Here is a 17,335-nt window from a genome sequence, read left to right on the forward strand (position 1 = left end):
GCAGATTATTTTACAGAAAAATACTTTGCCGATTTTCAGTAGAACTAATTATACTACACCTTTACACACACACACACAGACACACGTGCGCGCACACACGCGCGCGAGTTCTATGGGTTAAATGTTTTCCCCTGAGCCCCATAACATTATTAAATTCTGTATAGGTGCTTAATTAGTCCTACGAGACTGGACTACACACGTAATCGGAATAAACAAATGAAGTAATAGAATACATCACAATAAGTAAAAGAAGTCAATGAAGTAAAGTCAAAGTAAATGATAATATGTTTACGATGCGTTTTTCATTTCAGTGTGGTTTTCTTGTTTTCTTTTGCAGATGCTTTTGATGGGGACATTCCGCTATCTGAGGAAGAGTACAACGAACAAAAGTATATTGCAGAGAAAATGAACGCAACTCTTTGGGAGTTACAAGTTGATGACCCTTCGACTTTGATGACGGGTGGAAAGGGTCCTTATTCACATTTAGATAAGCTCGCCGAAAAGCAAAGTAACAAGGAGAAAGATGTTGAAGATCCGGAACCCAAATCAAAACAAAAGCATAAAAAGTGTATAAAGGGGTAAGTGTAGCTTTAATTTATTAATTTCTTTGTGGACCAGTTCGTAAACATTCTACTCAATGAACTCCTGCACTCATCTGCTCCTAATCAGTGTTAAAGGTAATGCGATGCATGGTGTGAGAGAGCTTGACATATTGATGTACACTAAATGGTTGACAATCAGTGGCATGAAGTTCATTACCTATGGCTACTTTACCACAACAAGATAATCGTGCATCTCTACTTACAACAAAATTATTAATGACCTTCGCTGGTTTCTCAAGAAAGCCATTTTAAGTTACGGAGAAGAAAAATGAAATACTTTTATGATGGGAGTACGCTAGACCAGCCATCAGTAGTACCGCCCCACTGAGGGGTTGCCTTTCTAGACGAGTGCAAGTATTATCGCTCAATTGAAGGATGGCTTCAATAGAGGAGAGCCAGTATTGCCGTCCCACTGAGGATGCCTTTCTAGGCGAGCGGCCAGTATAATTTTCAAACCCTGGTTGTTGGTGAATAGACCAAATAAAACCTTTGACATCCAGAGATTTTTTTATGAAATACAAAACAAATGTCACTAGTTTTATATTGAAATAGCTTCTTTAGGATGTTAGGGAGACTTTCAAGTATTCGTGTTCATTTTTCACCATAAAGCTCAGACTCAACGCTTACAGTTTAGTGGAAACAAGTGCTAGATTGTACTACATGTCAAAACTGAACCAGAACATACAAACAAGTTGAATTAAAGTGCCATATGCCACGATAATGATTCAACAAGTTGAATTAAAGTTTGTGCCATATGCCTCGCTAATGATTCAAAAAGTTGATTTAAAGTCTGTGCCATATGCCACGCTAAAGATTCACAAACTGTACGTGCATTTATAGAAAGATCTCTTGTAAAGAAATTTATGTTTGATATTTCTTTTTTTCCGCCTTTTCCAACGGCAATAAAAGCGACACCAATTTTAGTAATAATTTCAATATATTCAGAGGAGCGTATCGACAGTCAGGTTCAGTCATTTATGTACTATGCCAAGAAATGTTAGTCATTTGTGACGGAAACGAAAAGTAGTTTGTTCCTTGTACTTTTGAATGCATGTGTTCAACTTAACTTGTTATGGCCATATGTTAAAATTTTTTAGCTTTATCTCCTTATATTCTACAGACTCAAAAATGACATCATCGGTCCAAATGTCATTTTTATCTTTTCTTTTTTTCTTTAACGTATAATTCGTAACTGATTTAGAAATTTACCAGCTAATGCCATTATCTATTATCCGTGGTTGCTTCTGGGCGCTGATGGGCAATAGACAGTTCTGAAAAACCAAGAGCTGCATCCACTAACGCTACCTGGCTTGTATCCAATAATTACAAATCGTTTCCCGCCGTGATTTGTGTAAAGACAGCTCTTTGCTTGACAAGTCAATAGTGTCAATGGTATCGGCTAGATCTGAGATTTGCGTTTATGTAGGAAATAAGTCATTTTTATTTTCCGTCAAAGAGACAGGCATCTGAACTGGTACTTAATATAATAATAAATGATTTTAGAAAAATTATGTTTTGTGCTGTTCGTGGTTTATTTGCCCAAGCCAACGGGCTGACAAGTATACATGAATTAAGCTGTCCTCGTTAATGATCAGATACCGCATGAAAATAACGGACTCTCATTAAAATGATGTTTTGATTACTCTGCACATTTTAGGAAGGCATTTAAAATGTATTTGTTCCTCTGTTGGACACTGGCAGAATGCTTCCAAGTCGTCTCTACCAAAACCCGTTTTTCAATCTTACAGTGACCCATACTCCCGTTAAAGGGGCGACTGTACACTTTTGTAATCTCATTTCAGGTATGAGATAATAATTATTTGCAGTAAAACCATGCTAATGATTATAATAATATCGATTAAAATATAATGACCTCCCTTATGAAAAAGTAAGATTAAGTAGAATCGACATTTAAAGAGGCACATGTAATCCCCTATTGTAATGTTCGTGGCGCTGCGTGATGTTGTTTTATTATTATCCCCGTAATAGGTTGACCACTGGGTTGGGTAACATCATCCCAGGGTCACCTTACAATTAAACATTTCTGGTTATCAGATAATCTTGGAACAATACATATAGCGCACAGAAGAGGCGAAAACACACACACACACACACACACACACACACACACACACACACACACACACACACACACATCAAGAGATTGCACAAAGTGTCCAGTTGTTCACTTCTTAACATAATTCCTTGTTGAGCAAATGTGCGATAATTGGGCAATAAGGTGCACACAGTTTAGTAAGACGGTAAAAAAATTGTGAAGTAATATTGAAATCATAGCACAAAGTTTAGTAAGACTGTACAAAAAGTGCATTTGTCATTGTCTCATATGTTTATTCTTTTCCCCAAAAAATATTAGTGACAATTATTCTACGAATTAATTTAAATTAAAAACAGAGCAACTATGTTAGTACAAAGATTCGACCTGCCATAAATCTCATACCACTCCTCACTACTTATATTTTTATTTAATATATTTATCCATATTTCTTGCCATGCAGTGTGATGCCTTTTTGCCTTTTTTTTATAAAACAAATCTTTGTAAACAAACATTTTTCAATGAGTTTTGTTTATACAAGTTCATTATTTTATCCTACTGCTTATCAAACATGTTGAGAGCAAAATGTTTTTTGATTGCATCTTTCTATGAATTTGGCAATTTGGATAACAAAGAAATAGTACTTCAAAAATCGTCGCATCCAGCATTTCGTTTTATCATTTCAAAAGATAATAAACGACAGTGATCACTGTATCTTTAAGAACTTTGATTATGGCTTCTTTCAAGGATTTTTTTTATTGATAGAACATTCTAGGTGGAACAAAATTATATATATAAAAAAAAACAACTCGGGGATAAATACTCGTTTGGACCTTGCGGTTCCTTTTCCCAATTCAATACTGCCAAAATTACATCTCTCCAAAAACTGTTTTTACTGAGCTCACCAGATTCTTCTAATTTTCTCCTTCTAAACTCTAAATATCCGTTATATTTCTGAATATAGTAGTATTAACTAGGTTCTGCCAAGCTCCATCCTCGTTTTCCCGTAATCTTTTAACCCATCTTATCTTCATGTACCATATTTAGTCCTCCTTCATTCTCCGGGGATTCTAGAATATCGCGTTTAATTCTCTCTGATTTTCCATACTATACAAACTTAAATAAGATACGACTTAGTTTTGCTTCAAGTTTTGCTGATGGATTTAGACATGCTGATAAAAGTTCTATGTCTTTATGCAGAACAAGAGTTTTTACAACAATTACTTTACCTATCACTGAAAGATGTCTTTGATTCCAGCTTGCCAGTATTATGGGTTTTTTTTACCTTCGTTAGTTTCTTCCTATAATTAATTTCCACCATTTGTTATAAGTCGGGGTGGGAGTGGAAGAAATGACAAGGAGTGTAAGTTAGAAGTAGACCAATTTAGGTTCATCTTGGAACATATTCTTTCACTGGAAAATTTCTTACTTCCAATGCAAATAGAGTTTGTTTTTGTTATGTTTCATTTAAGTCCTAATAAACAAAAACAACTTGCAGGATATTCATAGTTGATTTAAGAGAATATTGAGACCCATCGAGAAGAACCAAAAGCGTCATCGCCATACTGACCCAATTTAAATTAATTGACATCAAAGATGAGTCCACGTACATCCACATATTGCTTTAAATTTAGAACTAAAATCGTATTCCTGATAATAAACAAATCAGGGACAAGAGGATCCCCTTGACGACCTCATCTTTCAAGTCAATAAAAATAACATATTTCCATTGTTTGTTAACAACTTTTAGAGTTATTACAAATGAGCCTAAACCAATTTCAAACAGAATCACCAAAGTTAAGAGACTGTAAAGCATTTCCTACAAAGCTTCAGTTAATTTAGTCGAAGGCTTTTTCAAAGTCTGTTATTAATAATAAACCATATATATTTTCATTCTCTAATTGATCCATTATATCCTATAATAGTCGTATTTTCTACGACGTGGAGTTGTCGTTATTGCCAGAGAAATGACTTTCGATAGCTGGCATATTTTGGAAATAGTATGCTTGAACTGTTTGTATCAATGTTGACTGTAGTATACCTTATACTGAAAGTCGGCAGTTAAAGTGATAAAAATACTTTAATGTACACAGTTCGTGTAAAATATTAGGATTTATTGATTTTCTCTTTTTATCATTGTGATTTATTACTCAAGTAAATTCATTCTGTTCATTTTCAACCTATATTACAGTTTTTATTGACTTTATCTCCCATGGATAAAGGTCAGAAGAGAACATTAAAGCATGTAATGCTGGGGTCAAACTAAACAATAAAGCACGTACTTCTTTTTTGAATATAAATACAGGTAGTGAGACTAAGTTCTCATGTTTTTAAAAGCGCAAAACCCGTGTTCTCTTTGGGTCTTGACTGTTACAGTCCCACGCTTGCGAATTTTCATTGAAACGATCAGACTGAAACTGCCATAACAATATTTGAAAATCATAAATGGTTTGAAAAACTTGCATTATATAGCAGATATTTTCTCGCTGTAAATGTACAATTTAAGATATTTTGCCTCGTGGCACTTCTTTACAATGGAGCCTTGCTATTGTTCATGCGGATAGTTACTTATTGTGTTTGCTGCAATCGGCTAGTAGTTTACTGTCCTCCAAATCTAACCAAGAAAGATACATGATGCTAGGTCTCGTAAAATAGTGAATGATGGTGATCCGAGGAGTGATTGACAATGGGAACCCCAATTTGAATATCTGAATAAGAATATCGATTACTACCCAGAATAGATGGTGGTATTAACATGAGAATTTCACTAAAACCACTCGTATGATTCTCTTTGGTCCTAAATGAAAGTGGTGCCGATCTGACGTCTAATATTTACGCCACAGCATCTATCTATAAAATCGTTTTATCACTTCGTCAAATTATCGGAAAGTTGTATTGACATCGGGGTTTCTCCACAATCTTCGTATTATGTCTGCTTGAACCTGAATGATAATGGTAGCTGATCTGGGGTCTTTTATGGCCGCCATAGTGTCCAGCTTGAAAATCTTTCCATAATGCACTGGATCCACGCATATTAATGACGTTATCTCGCTTATGACTGGCTGAGCTTGATAACACTCTATAGACTGTATTTTAAATACAAACTTGCTAAATCAACTTAAATCATAAAGATCATGGGTATGTACACTTAAGAACAAGATCCATCCGTATTAAAGCGGTGATTTTATATCAGGCTGGTTGAGATTGTCACTCTGTTGCCAGCTATTTTTTTTATCGAATTTAGGACATGAGCTTATAACCTTAAGATACATAACGCGTTTTTTTATCATATCATCCGCTAGATTTATGATCTTAGTAATGTGGTCTTGCATATGACTGAATGAACGTCTGCTTTTTTTGAACACTTTGAGAATGATTTTAATGGGATCTTGATATAAAAATATTTTTATTAATAGACATATGCCATAAAAATCATGGTTGTGTATGATTATAATTGAGGCTCGTGCATATGTATGATATGACCTTGCATTTGATTGGTGAGCTTGTCAAGAATGTACCAACTATATTTCTGGTCAGATTTGATAAAATCTTGTTAGATTGTCTTATGTTGTCAAGATATTCAGTGAGTTTGATTATGAGCAGATATGCACACGTTGATGGGTAATCTGAATGTAGTCAACTTTGGTCGTATTCTTTCAATACATTATAATACATTAGCCTCCTTAGTGAAAAGGTCAACTGAGAATTTATGAGTTATGTAAGGTCAGGCCCACTTGTACTTTTTGATTTTCTCGGTTTTAATAATATGCTGTTACACATTCAGGTTGAATATTTGTTTTAAATTAGTTATTGAGATTTTGTTAGAATTACCATGTAGAATGCAGTAATTTAAAAAATCTTGTTAACACAGTTTAGACTGTACTTGTTCAACACAACTTTTGAATGTTAAAAACATTTCAGATTCGGAAAAGTCCATCCGTTGAGACTCAGTTTTCACGAAACTTATCTTTAATTAGCCACCGTTTGGAAACTACAGGAAAATTTTGAAAAACGAAATAGCCTTATTTTCACAAATGACCACGAATTTGCTGGTCATGCAATTTATAGAGATATACAAATCTGTATCAATCAAACGAGAACATAGTCCTGTTGATATGTTTTGTTAACGTTGGTCAAGGCTCAGACAGTCTTCAGATGTTTAACGGATGTTGAAAAATATAGTTTAATAATATCCTTGAAATAGTTTTTCCATCCATTCTCTGTTTTTATTGGCTGACACTAATTATGCAGATAAAGCATTGGCGGCTTCCATGGGAATAATTGGGTCAGTATTTCAGCAAACAAAAGTAATCTCTTTTAAGTGATCTTGGAACTGGTATCCATTCTGTTGAACATGGAAGACAAATCAAGTCTATACAAATCAGATGGGTCACATCTGTTTACATTATTTGGCATCTGCTTCACCCCAAGTCGGTGGTGATGATGGTAAATATTTCATGATGACATCGCAGCACATATTCGAATACGAATCGAATACAGAATGCGAATATTCGAATACGAATCGAATACCGAATACGAATATTCGAATACGAATCCAATACAGGCTATGAATATTCAAATACGAATTGAATACAGGTTACGAATATTCGAATACGAATCGAATACAGGATACGAATATTCGAATAAGAATCGAATACATGGTATGGATATTCGAATATGAATCAAATATAGTCCTCAAATATTTTAATAGTACATCAGGTATTCGTTTCAGCACTAAATTTAAACTCGCAAAGTCCAGACCAGTGATTTTATTGTTCTCCTATTTACACTAACAGCAAGACACCGATATAGCTTACAAATATAATGCATCGCGTAATATAGCCTTGACATAATTGCTATACTTAGGAATTGTTGGAAATATTTTGTTTTGTTTTTATGGGTGTTGTTTTTTTGTTGTTGTTTTTAATGAAAAACACTTGAGTTGGGTGGTTTTAGGGCAAAACTAAATATTCTACCAAGAAAGTCGGACAGAAAATAGGTTTGGGGGGGGGGAGGGGCTCTTAAGGCTGCACTTTTCATCTTATCAGTAGCCTAACACCAAATAAAAACATTGACTGTCATCATCTACAATGACGGCCAATGTAAGCACTTCCTCCTGTTGCAGTCTGTAGCGGGTTCAAGCTTTTAGCTTAGACAGGATACGGGTCTGCCCTGGGGAGGCACAACTGTTGGCAGTTTGAACAGTTCTGACCCTTTCAAAACAATGAATATTATATCAGGCAGTAGGTAACTCTTAAGGTATTTTTTAAATATAAATAAGCAGTTTGTCTAACTAAATGTCTGGTTCCTAAGTCTCTCTCTCTCTCTCTCTCTCTCTCTCTCTCTCTGCGGAGTTATACTCATTGTATATAATTTAATCAGGCATGGGTTTTGCATCAATTTCAAGACATATTGCGTTGGCTTTAGTACAGGTCTGTATCAAACAGATAGACGCATATTATCATCATCTCGCTGCAACTTGGAAGCTACTGCCACTCTCATATACTTAACAGATTGATGCATGTTATCATCATTTCGCTGCATCTTGGAAGCTTCTGCCACTCACATAAATTTAACAGATTGATGCATGTTATCATCATCTCGCTGCATCTTGGAAGCTATTGCAACTCACATATATTCTTTACGAGCGGCTATGGTTTTGGAAGAAGAAAAAATAATTCACGATAGATTGAAACATTGAATTACACTGATGAGTACAGTCCAAGATGGCGTTTGTTACGTCGTTAATGATAATTTGAACTTTGCAGATCAAGGAAACAAGGAAAAGAAAAGAAAGCATTTAAAATACAGAAATATAGACCTGAACTTTTCTGAAAATTTCTTTCAACATATGCAAGTCTGCGAGGTGTGGTTAAATAACTTTGAATGGTGATCTGGATATCGTATATACTTACTTGTAAGTAGAGTCCAGCTGCAAACAAACAAATAGCCAGACCTACCGTCGCATAATACGCCGGCAGATCAAGGTCTATTTTGGTTGTTCTATTTATTACATTTAGAAAATTGTATCAACCTATATCTGCCGGTGCATTATACAACGGCAAATCTGGGTCTGTGCAGTTTACACTTGGGCTCTGCTTATAAGCGGGTATATACAGTATTTCAAGTTACTGAACATAGTAAAAGACATACACTGATAGTTGCTTATTAAGCAATGGCTTAAAAATTGGGTCGATATATATATATATATATATATATATATATATATATATATATATATATATATATATATAGATAGATAGATAGATAGATAGGTAGATAGATAGTTAGATAGATATATGTATAAATTTGAATCAAGAGTGCGCGATTTGAAATGTATTTTTGTTTGGGGAGTTGTATTCCCCATTGTCTGGTTCAATTGTTTTGATTTTTGTCGAATCATTGAAAATGGTAAAATGAAATATTCAGACTTTAACATGTCTTATCAGTCAATTATTGTGTCGGGAAAAGGTTACATGGTATCTTTGTCCTCATGCTAAAGTCACACACACACACACACACACACACACACACACACCCGACGTTTAGAAGACTCCCTCGGTCATAATTATAGGACAAACTTGGGGAAAGGACAAGAGATGGGCATTGATTATTTACTCAAGAGGAAACAGTTTATAACGAACTGACCAAAATAAAGAGTATTTTAGTAGGTTATCTTTTATTCTTGAAAACTAAAACAGGTTTGTTGCGAGATAGAATTACTAGACAGAGCAAAACAATAACATTAGTTACAGACTGCACACTCCTTTGTAAAACCTGATCGACACGTTACAGGTGTTATAGAAGGATTGCAATATAAATTAGAAACGTAACTCAGTAACGGTACATTGGTTCTGTGTCTTCTTTGAACTGGTTTTGAGTCTCATTTAAAGGCAAACATTGGAAACTGATTTTAAAGAATAACTCAGATAGACATTTTGTTATTACTGAAATAGATTAGTGAAATAATGCAACATCATTAGAGGTATCGATGCGTTAGACAAAACCCTTTATAAAGAGGCAAAAAACAAAGAATTCCTTACTTACCCATTCACCCCACCCCAGAAATTATTCCCGGCTGTAATTTAACACCCAGAATATATCCTGATATGTCTGAAGTTTGACAAACGTAATGGTTAATTTCCTAAGTAGCTAGCGTGTTTAGAAATCACAGCACAAATTAAGTTCCTTATTTCCTTTATTCCTGTACATTGTTGACGTAATTCAGGGCATGAGTTATACCTTGTGATGCACCTAGACTATTTTACTTATTTAGGGCATTAACTCTGGCACAGCATATTAACAAATATCAGCATTGGCTATTTGCAATAGTTGCATTTGAATGATTGGATTTTTTTTGGTGCAGGTGACCTTTCCAGAACCAGACCAATCAGACCCGTTTGCTTTGACATCCTGCGATATGATACAAAGTTTCACAGTACAAAATTTAAAAATAAAATAAAATAAAAATTAAACCAGCCTATAACTGGGTTAACATAAAATGGCAATCGGATCGTCCTCGGCGGTTTCTGTGAGACAAAACTTTCCCTTAGATGTATGTTGGCGCAGTGATTTGCAGAAAAATCCATTCGCAACTTCGAGGTCAGTCCTACCGATCTTACTTCGAATGTATGTGATAGTTCCCATTTGGACCACTTTGGCTATTTAAGAAAAAACAGATTGACCGAAAAGTTACGACTGATTGAAATTCTTATTTTTATTTGTAGCATCTCTGTCAATCCCCCAGTCGGTCTAATGCAGAAATAACCAATTCGGTTCTAATACATATGGATTTCTCTTTTGCCGAGAAATTTCCGGCAACAAAATGTACGATTCTTCTTTAAATTACTGCGCCGACATACATCCGAGGCAAATTTTAGTCTCGTAAAAATTTCCGAGGTGGTTCCCCAATGAGACTTTCTCCACTTTACAGAAGCCCTAATATATTCTGACACCCTCGGCTATCTCTACGACTGAGTTATATGTATGATGGACCGATGTTGGGAATGAAAAAATAGTTTCATACATTGGCAACTTCTCTGTCAGTCCTTCTTTCGTAAAAAACCGAGGTGGTCCGAATCGGCATACATTCGAGGAGCAGTATTATTGACCTCGAACTTGTGAATTCATAAAATAGATGTTGTAGGGTATTCAACATCATGATTGGTTGATAATGAAAAGTAAATGCGTGTAAAAACATCTTTGCACAGCTAAACCTATCATTTATTCAAATGCGATGCACTGTCGGCCGTTTAAAAAAAATTAGTTTATACTTGGTTTAGGAAACCTGATAATGAAAGCAGGTGTTGAGCAGGTGACACATGGTTCAAGCACGTGTAGTCTTAAACTATGCAGTAGCTAGTATGGTTTTCTTAACAAAGACGCACACATCAGCGATGGTTCTATGCAATAGGTTTGGTCCCGAATATTTAGAAATAAAATAAAAAGATAGGAAATGAAGCAGTGCCGTGTGCCCAAAGCTGATTGGCTAAAGTAGCGTAGTGTATAGAAAGTGACTCCACTTTTATATGCCCAGCAGTTGCGACTTAATTTCGAATTCACAAACCCTCTAAATCTGAGGCTGAAACTTTACTACCTTCAGAATTAATGACGATGACAGAACATTTTAAAGTACAAGTCTATATTCAATACAATATTTTGTCACATATTTTGCCACATGGCGTTTACATTAGTTTTAAAATCTGTAAAAGAAAAAAATATTTAAGCCAAAAATAAGTTGCCAAAGTCCTTTTTTGAAAACCCTATAAAATTGTTTAAATTTTAGGATCTGAATCCATAGTTTGCAAGTCTGGAAACGTTCACTTGGCTTTATTTGAGCAACAGTTGTCTTTCTGCTGTATATTTTTTTGTACTTATGGTAAACTTTTATGTTCTTAATATTACATTTTCCGTCTTCTGTAAAGATTCCAAGGGCAATCCCTAAATTGCTCAATTACCGGTGCCTTGGCCAAATTTTAGTGCCTTTACATCCAAAGAAATTGTCCTTAGTATAGTAGTTATAGGATTGGTATAGATTTGAAGGCTGATGAAAACTACAGAGCATGGACTTGAGTGCACGTGTTCACCTTTATCGTAACAGTGTAAGTTACAGTCAGTTCGCTACTTCAGCAACCCATATAAAACAATTTAATGACTGTAAGGCGAAGAAAATTTACATTCAATTTTCGCACAGTTGAATAAACCTTATTATTTAGAAACCATTTAGCGCAACTCAGTGATCTAAATGCTTCAGAACATCTTTTTCTGATAATTATATGTTTTGTTATATCGGCTTTATGAGGTATTTTTTGGTTATTTTTATACAATGACGAATGACGAATAGTGCAACATTTGTACGCCCGTCCTTTATTTAATAATAATAATAATACTAACAACAACAACAACAACAATAATAATAATAATAATAATAATAATAATAATAATAATAATAGTAATAATAATGATAATGACAACAACAACGTAACTGAGTGATCCTTTATTTATCTATGATAAAATATTAATAAAATATATAATAAATCATTTTTTCTTTCAGTAATGATAATAATAATAATAATAATAATAACAAGTAACTGAGTGATCCTTATTTATCTGTGATAAAATATCTAATAAAATATATAATAAATCATTTTTTCTTTCAGTAATAATAATAATAATAATAATTATTATTATTATTATTATTATTATTATTATTATTATTATTATTATTATTTCTAGAAAATGTACTTTATTCATCTGTAGGATCATTGGATGTAACTTTTCTTCGCTGAAATGGGCTTCATAAAAGCTCATAGATAAAACAGTCATGCACGAATTACTTTTTTAATGTCCCCTGACTCATATCTAGTTTTATAATGATGTCATTGTTTCTGAGCATCTGCACATGGGACCCCTGTCAAACGTTTAAATGATTTGTCCTATTTTGCAGTGATATACTTTGTAAAGAGCTACAAAAGAAAGGGAGAGAAGAAAAAAAGAAGGATAAAGAGAAGAGAACAAGAATCAAGCTGGAAACTAAAAAGAAACGTGAAATGGAGAGAAAAAAGCGGCGCCAGGACCGAAAAAGGCTTGCAAAATTGAAGAAAAATGTACAAGAGGTAGCTTCTAGAACAAAACGAGCCGCTACAGCGCGCCAAGAGAGACTGTGGCCATATGGCGTCATTCCTTATGAAATAGATGCCAATTTTAGCGGTAAGTTCGATAGTTTAATGTAGCATCTATGATCAAGAATTTATTATACATCACTGTAAACTGCCACACTGCAGAGATCATAGCGATATGACTGAAAAATTGTTAAAGCCACGTTAAAAATCCAAATCACACACAAATGCACATAAACAGACGCAATTAAACATGAGCATACGTAATATTTATGTTTCTTTGAACTCTTTTCTCTTTAAAAATAAGTCAATCACCTCACAAAGCATTCAAAGTGTTTCTTTTCATAGTTCAATTTCCATTTATGGCGACCATCTTCACTTTTCTTCTCCCGTCTAATTGAAGGTGCTCACAAGGCCTTATTTAAGCTGGCAATGAGACATTGGGAAAACTACACCTGTGTGACATTTGTTGAGCGGGCTTCGGAGGAGCAAGACTACATTGTGTTTACAGAGAGGCCTTGTGGGTAGGTATATAATATATAATTTATACATACGGGCTGCAACAGGCTTGACGCTCGTATCAGGTAGATTAAAACATTTGGTTTACTCAGGTCATCTTGCCTTACAAGAGTCTAATTTCGTCACCATGGAATTTCTCAAAATGAATCTGGGACAATTTTGGAAATACAGTTCCACTTGTTATTGGTTATAAATACTTAGTTCTAAAACAAAAATAGCAAACTAGAAGGATTTTCTTCGCTACCAAAGACAAAGGTCATAAAGGATAAAAACATTGTCACCTCCTCGAATGAGTCAGATAGCTGTTTTTGATTGGTTGAATGCCAGTGATGACGTCATTTTGAAATGACCAATGCCATCGATTGATACGCTTTCGGCTCTCGGATATGGTTGGACAAGATATTAATAGTGTGCTGCAACTTTATGCCAATATGTTTTTATCGACAATGTTTAGATGGACTGTCATGCAATTTCATTGTAAATGCACAAAGAGTAATATATGCAGAAAGCCACATGCTAATGATTATCTTTCACCAAACTCTTTAGTTCAATGAATTCAGGCACTACACAACCAGTGAAACTGACCTAATGTGTCAGTATGTTGATTAATGATGTCCGAGAGGCTTCTCTTTAAAGTCGCAAGTTCCTCCTCTACATACCTAGGCCGATAAATCAGCCCTTCACCCGTGATGATATTGATTTTTGGGTGAGGGGCTGATATCACCTATTCATTAAAAGCTGCAATTATCTGCATCCAAATCTGGCTGCACACATCGGTGTACATGTTATACACTTACCGGTATTTCTCGTGGCTGTGCAGCTACCGTCGGCTGAAGGGTTCTTTTGGTGACATGTAGATTATATTTCCTGAGCGAATCATATGTTTGATGACTTGTAAATCCACCTGGAATAATACAACCATCTGTCCTGTGGCCATTTTGAATTTCGCGCTTGATATGGCTGTTACCAATTACCGGTATGTGTCTAAAGTGTACGAGGGTTTGTTCCGGAATGATTTACATGCAGCAAAATTGCACATTTTAATGAACAGAAGACATCATACCCACAACATCGTCCATCAGTATCAACACAGATTTATGCGGTTGGTATATATCGGACTACTACATACCGAGTCAAATCTTGCCCAGTCTTCCTCAGGGCTGTTTCCATTTGAAACTTTGAACTTCCCACGTTTCTGAAACCTTCCTGTGAAAAGGTATATGGATCAAACAGTGAACGGCCCAAAGTTGGACTGAATTGTCTTTTTTTAAATCCATAATTACAAAATAGTATGTGAAGTTTTCTTGCACTGAACTATGGTTATCTCTCTGTAAATTAAAGTTGTCCCTATATTTATGAAACTTTGCAGTTCACAACATTTTCTTTTTTTAAAAATCTTTTCAGCATGTATCCTATTGTTTTCAGCTTAACTTTTCCATCTGTCGGCCAAGATTTTTTTCCTGCAAAGTTTTGTATTGCTAATGGTTACATTTTGGCATTCATATCTTTTTACGTGGTAAAGTTTGAACAAAACCTCTCCTGTTGAGTGAGACATATACTGTACACAAAGCTTGCACCAATATATTGCAGCTACAGGGTGGTATGCTACATGGAGAATTACTGCAAAGTAAATAAACAAACTTCAGGCTACATGTTTAATTACTACCTTTCACTAAACAAATCCCCTCCCAGTTGCAGACTTCACGAAGACATTTTGATATCCTATTTAATTCAGTATCGTAATTTCTTCTGGTAGAAAAATATATGGTCATGTGTTTAATTTCTGAAAATTCTTTTGTCTGAAAAGTAACTATTAACACGTACTACGTGATTACTACATCATTAATCACACTCAATTTCAGCCTTTTGCTGCAAAATTTAAATACGAAATAAATGTGCCTAGCTGTTGAGTCCTGGAAACGGTTATCAAAATTTAAGTATAAAAGACTGTATTTCCTATAAAACTGCATATAAGCTACTACTGTTAATTAGAGGTCTTTAGTAATTGTATATTGTATGTGATATCTGTATCAGTTTAAGCCTGTATGCTCTACGCTGAATAGCCATCTATAGTATAAATCAGATATGTCGTAAAGGCATTCAACGCCGATTATTTTATTAATGGGTGTCTCGTTTTTTTATTTGATTTTACGTTATTGCACTTTATTTGGAGCCTATATACATCCATATTCATGTGAAATATAATTATTTACCCGCCCCGAAAAGCACATACGGCAAAAACAGGGTTAAAGTATGTTGACGTTTTTGGACGAAATCAACCTAAAGGCGTGATCCAGTACAATCCAGGTTGAATGATGTCGCACGCTGTGATGTCACAATGAAGCTACGGATATTGATAAACAAATTCCCACTAACCTACTTTGTGACGATTAGACTCGACATGTTCTTTTCTTGACTCAGTTTCGTACCTGGCGACTAAAGTAAAGGTCCATAACTATCGATAATTTTCTGCTGGAAGTCTCGTTATGACAGTTAAGTTGCTGAGCATTTGATAATCAGGACTGAATAGACTTTGGTCGAAAAAAATTAGTATTAAATTTTTCAACAGCAAGTTATGTAGAATTTAAGATGAGTAAGTGCGCATGTATGACCTGTATGACTCTTTCTTCACCCAGTGTACAAAGAGATACATGTTGTTTGCACCAAGTACCAGGCCAGAGCTCAGTCTGCGAAACAAATGAACCTTTAATGTCCGTAGAGTAGGGAGCCTGAGGGGTGAGTGATGTTGGGGTAGTGTAAGCCAACTGTTTCTGATTTCTTTTGGTTGTCTTTAACGGGTCGCATTGATTGGGATTCACGTTTTAAGAAAGGTGCTACTTTTGTAGTCTAAAACAATACAGGAATAATCTTTACAGCACACAAAGGCCATTTTGTTTGATATTCAGTCCGATTTGTAAATGTAATCTATGAAATCAGATTGAGATCATGGTCAAAGTTTATTGTGAATATTTGGTTAAGACACGATTTGCTTTGTTCGAACGTTTGCCAAAACAGGATGGAAGAGTTTGAGTCTGTGTTATTTAATAATCCGCATACAGTTGTTCAAACGTTTGCCAAACATGATGGAAGAACTTGAACATAAAAGATTCACAGTCCCTCTCTGTGTTACGGTAAATGCTTGACTTCGTAACCCATATACAGTTGTAGTCAGGCTCAATACTTCGTATGCCTCTTGCTTTGCATTACTTTATACCACGACTTCGTATAGCGGAGTGTAACGCAGAGATCATACGAAGTAGGGAACCAGACAATAAACATTTGTTAAAACGTTAACCGAAACAGGAGAGAAGACACTGAGCCTAAATTCAAAGTCCTTCTTTGTGTTACGGTAAACGCTTGACTTAGTAATCCGTATACAGCTGTTATTCCAACAATTAAGTCTGTGCTCAGTTCTTTCAAAAAAGAGTTTCATGAAAACCGAAACTCAGATATAATGTGTTACTACAATATTTCAGTATAGCCTTCGTTGCAAAACAACACGGACCACTCCGGTGGCCAACTGGTTAGAGCGTCCGCCTCGGATACGGGAGGTCGTGGGTTGCATCCCCGGCCGAGTCATACCAAAGACTTACATAAATGGCGCTCAGCATTAAGAGATTAGTGTTAGGACTGGTCGGCCTGGTGTCAGGATAATGTGGCTGGGTGGAACATCATGATACATGTCTGCGGCATGATGCCCCAGTGCTAGACATCACTATAAACTGCAGACATAAGTAGCGATATGACTAAAACATTGTTAAAGCTACGTTAAAAATCCAAATCACACACACACACACACACATACACACAAAACAGCACTCGTCAAATCTGCTGGAACCAATCGAATGATGTAACAATACATTTTTACTAATCGCCTTCAGGGAGTTTTGCAACAATAAAAAAAACCCCACCATAGTCGTATAATTTCTATATTTACAATTAAGCTGATATCATATAACTGCATACATTTAACGAGCATGATCTGGTCTGAGAGTGTAAGACTAACTGATAAAAAGAGACACACGTCAAACTTCACAAATTCC

At 35.2% G+C, this 17,335-nt stretch overlaps 1 protein-coding gene across 1 annotated transcript in view; it reads left to right on the forward strand.

The window, feature by feature from the left end:
* The window catches only part of LOC149803567 (tolloid-like protein 1), a 137,075-nt gene that overhangs the window by 52,620 nt on the left and 67,120 nt on the right, over positions 1 to 17,335 (forward strand). Inside the window, exons 2-4 of the mRNA XM_089953303.1 lie at positions 338 to 578; positions 12,602 to 12,864; positions 13,177 to 13,297. Of these exons, the coding sequence (XP_089809429.1) occupies positions 338 to 578; positions 12,602 to 12,864; positions 13,177 to 13,297 (625 nt within the window). The remainder of the gene's footprint in view (positions 1 to 337; positions 579 to 12,601; positions 12,865 to 13,176; positions 13,298 to 17,335) is intronic.

Source organism: Sinohyriopsis cumingii, chromosome 3 (genome assembly GCF_028554795.1).
Source record: "Sinohyriopsis cumingii isolate HCF-2022 chromosome 3, ASM2855479v2, whole genome shotgun sequence".
NCBI classification, from domain to species: Eukaryota; Metazoa; Mollusca; class Bivalvia; order Unionida; family Unionidae; genus Sinohyriopsis; species Sinohyriopsis cumingii.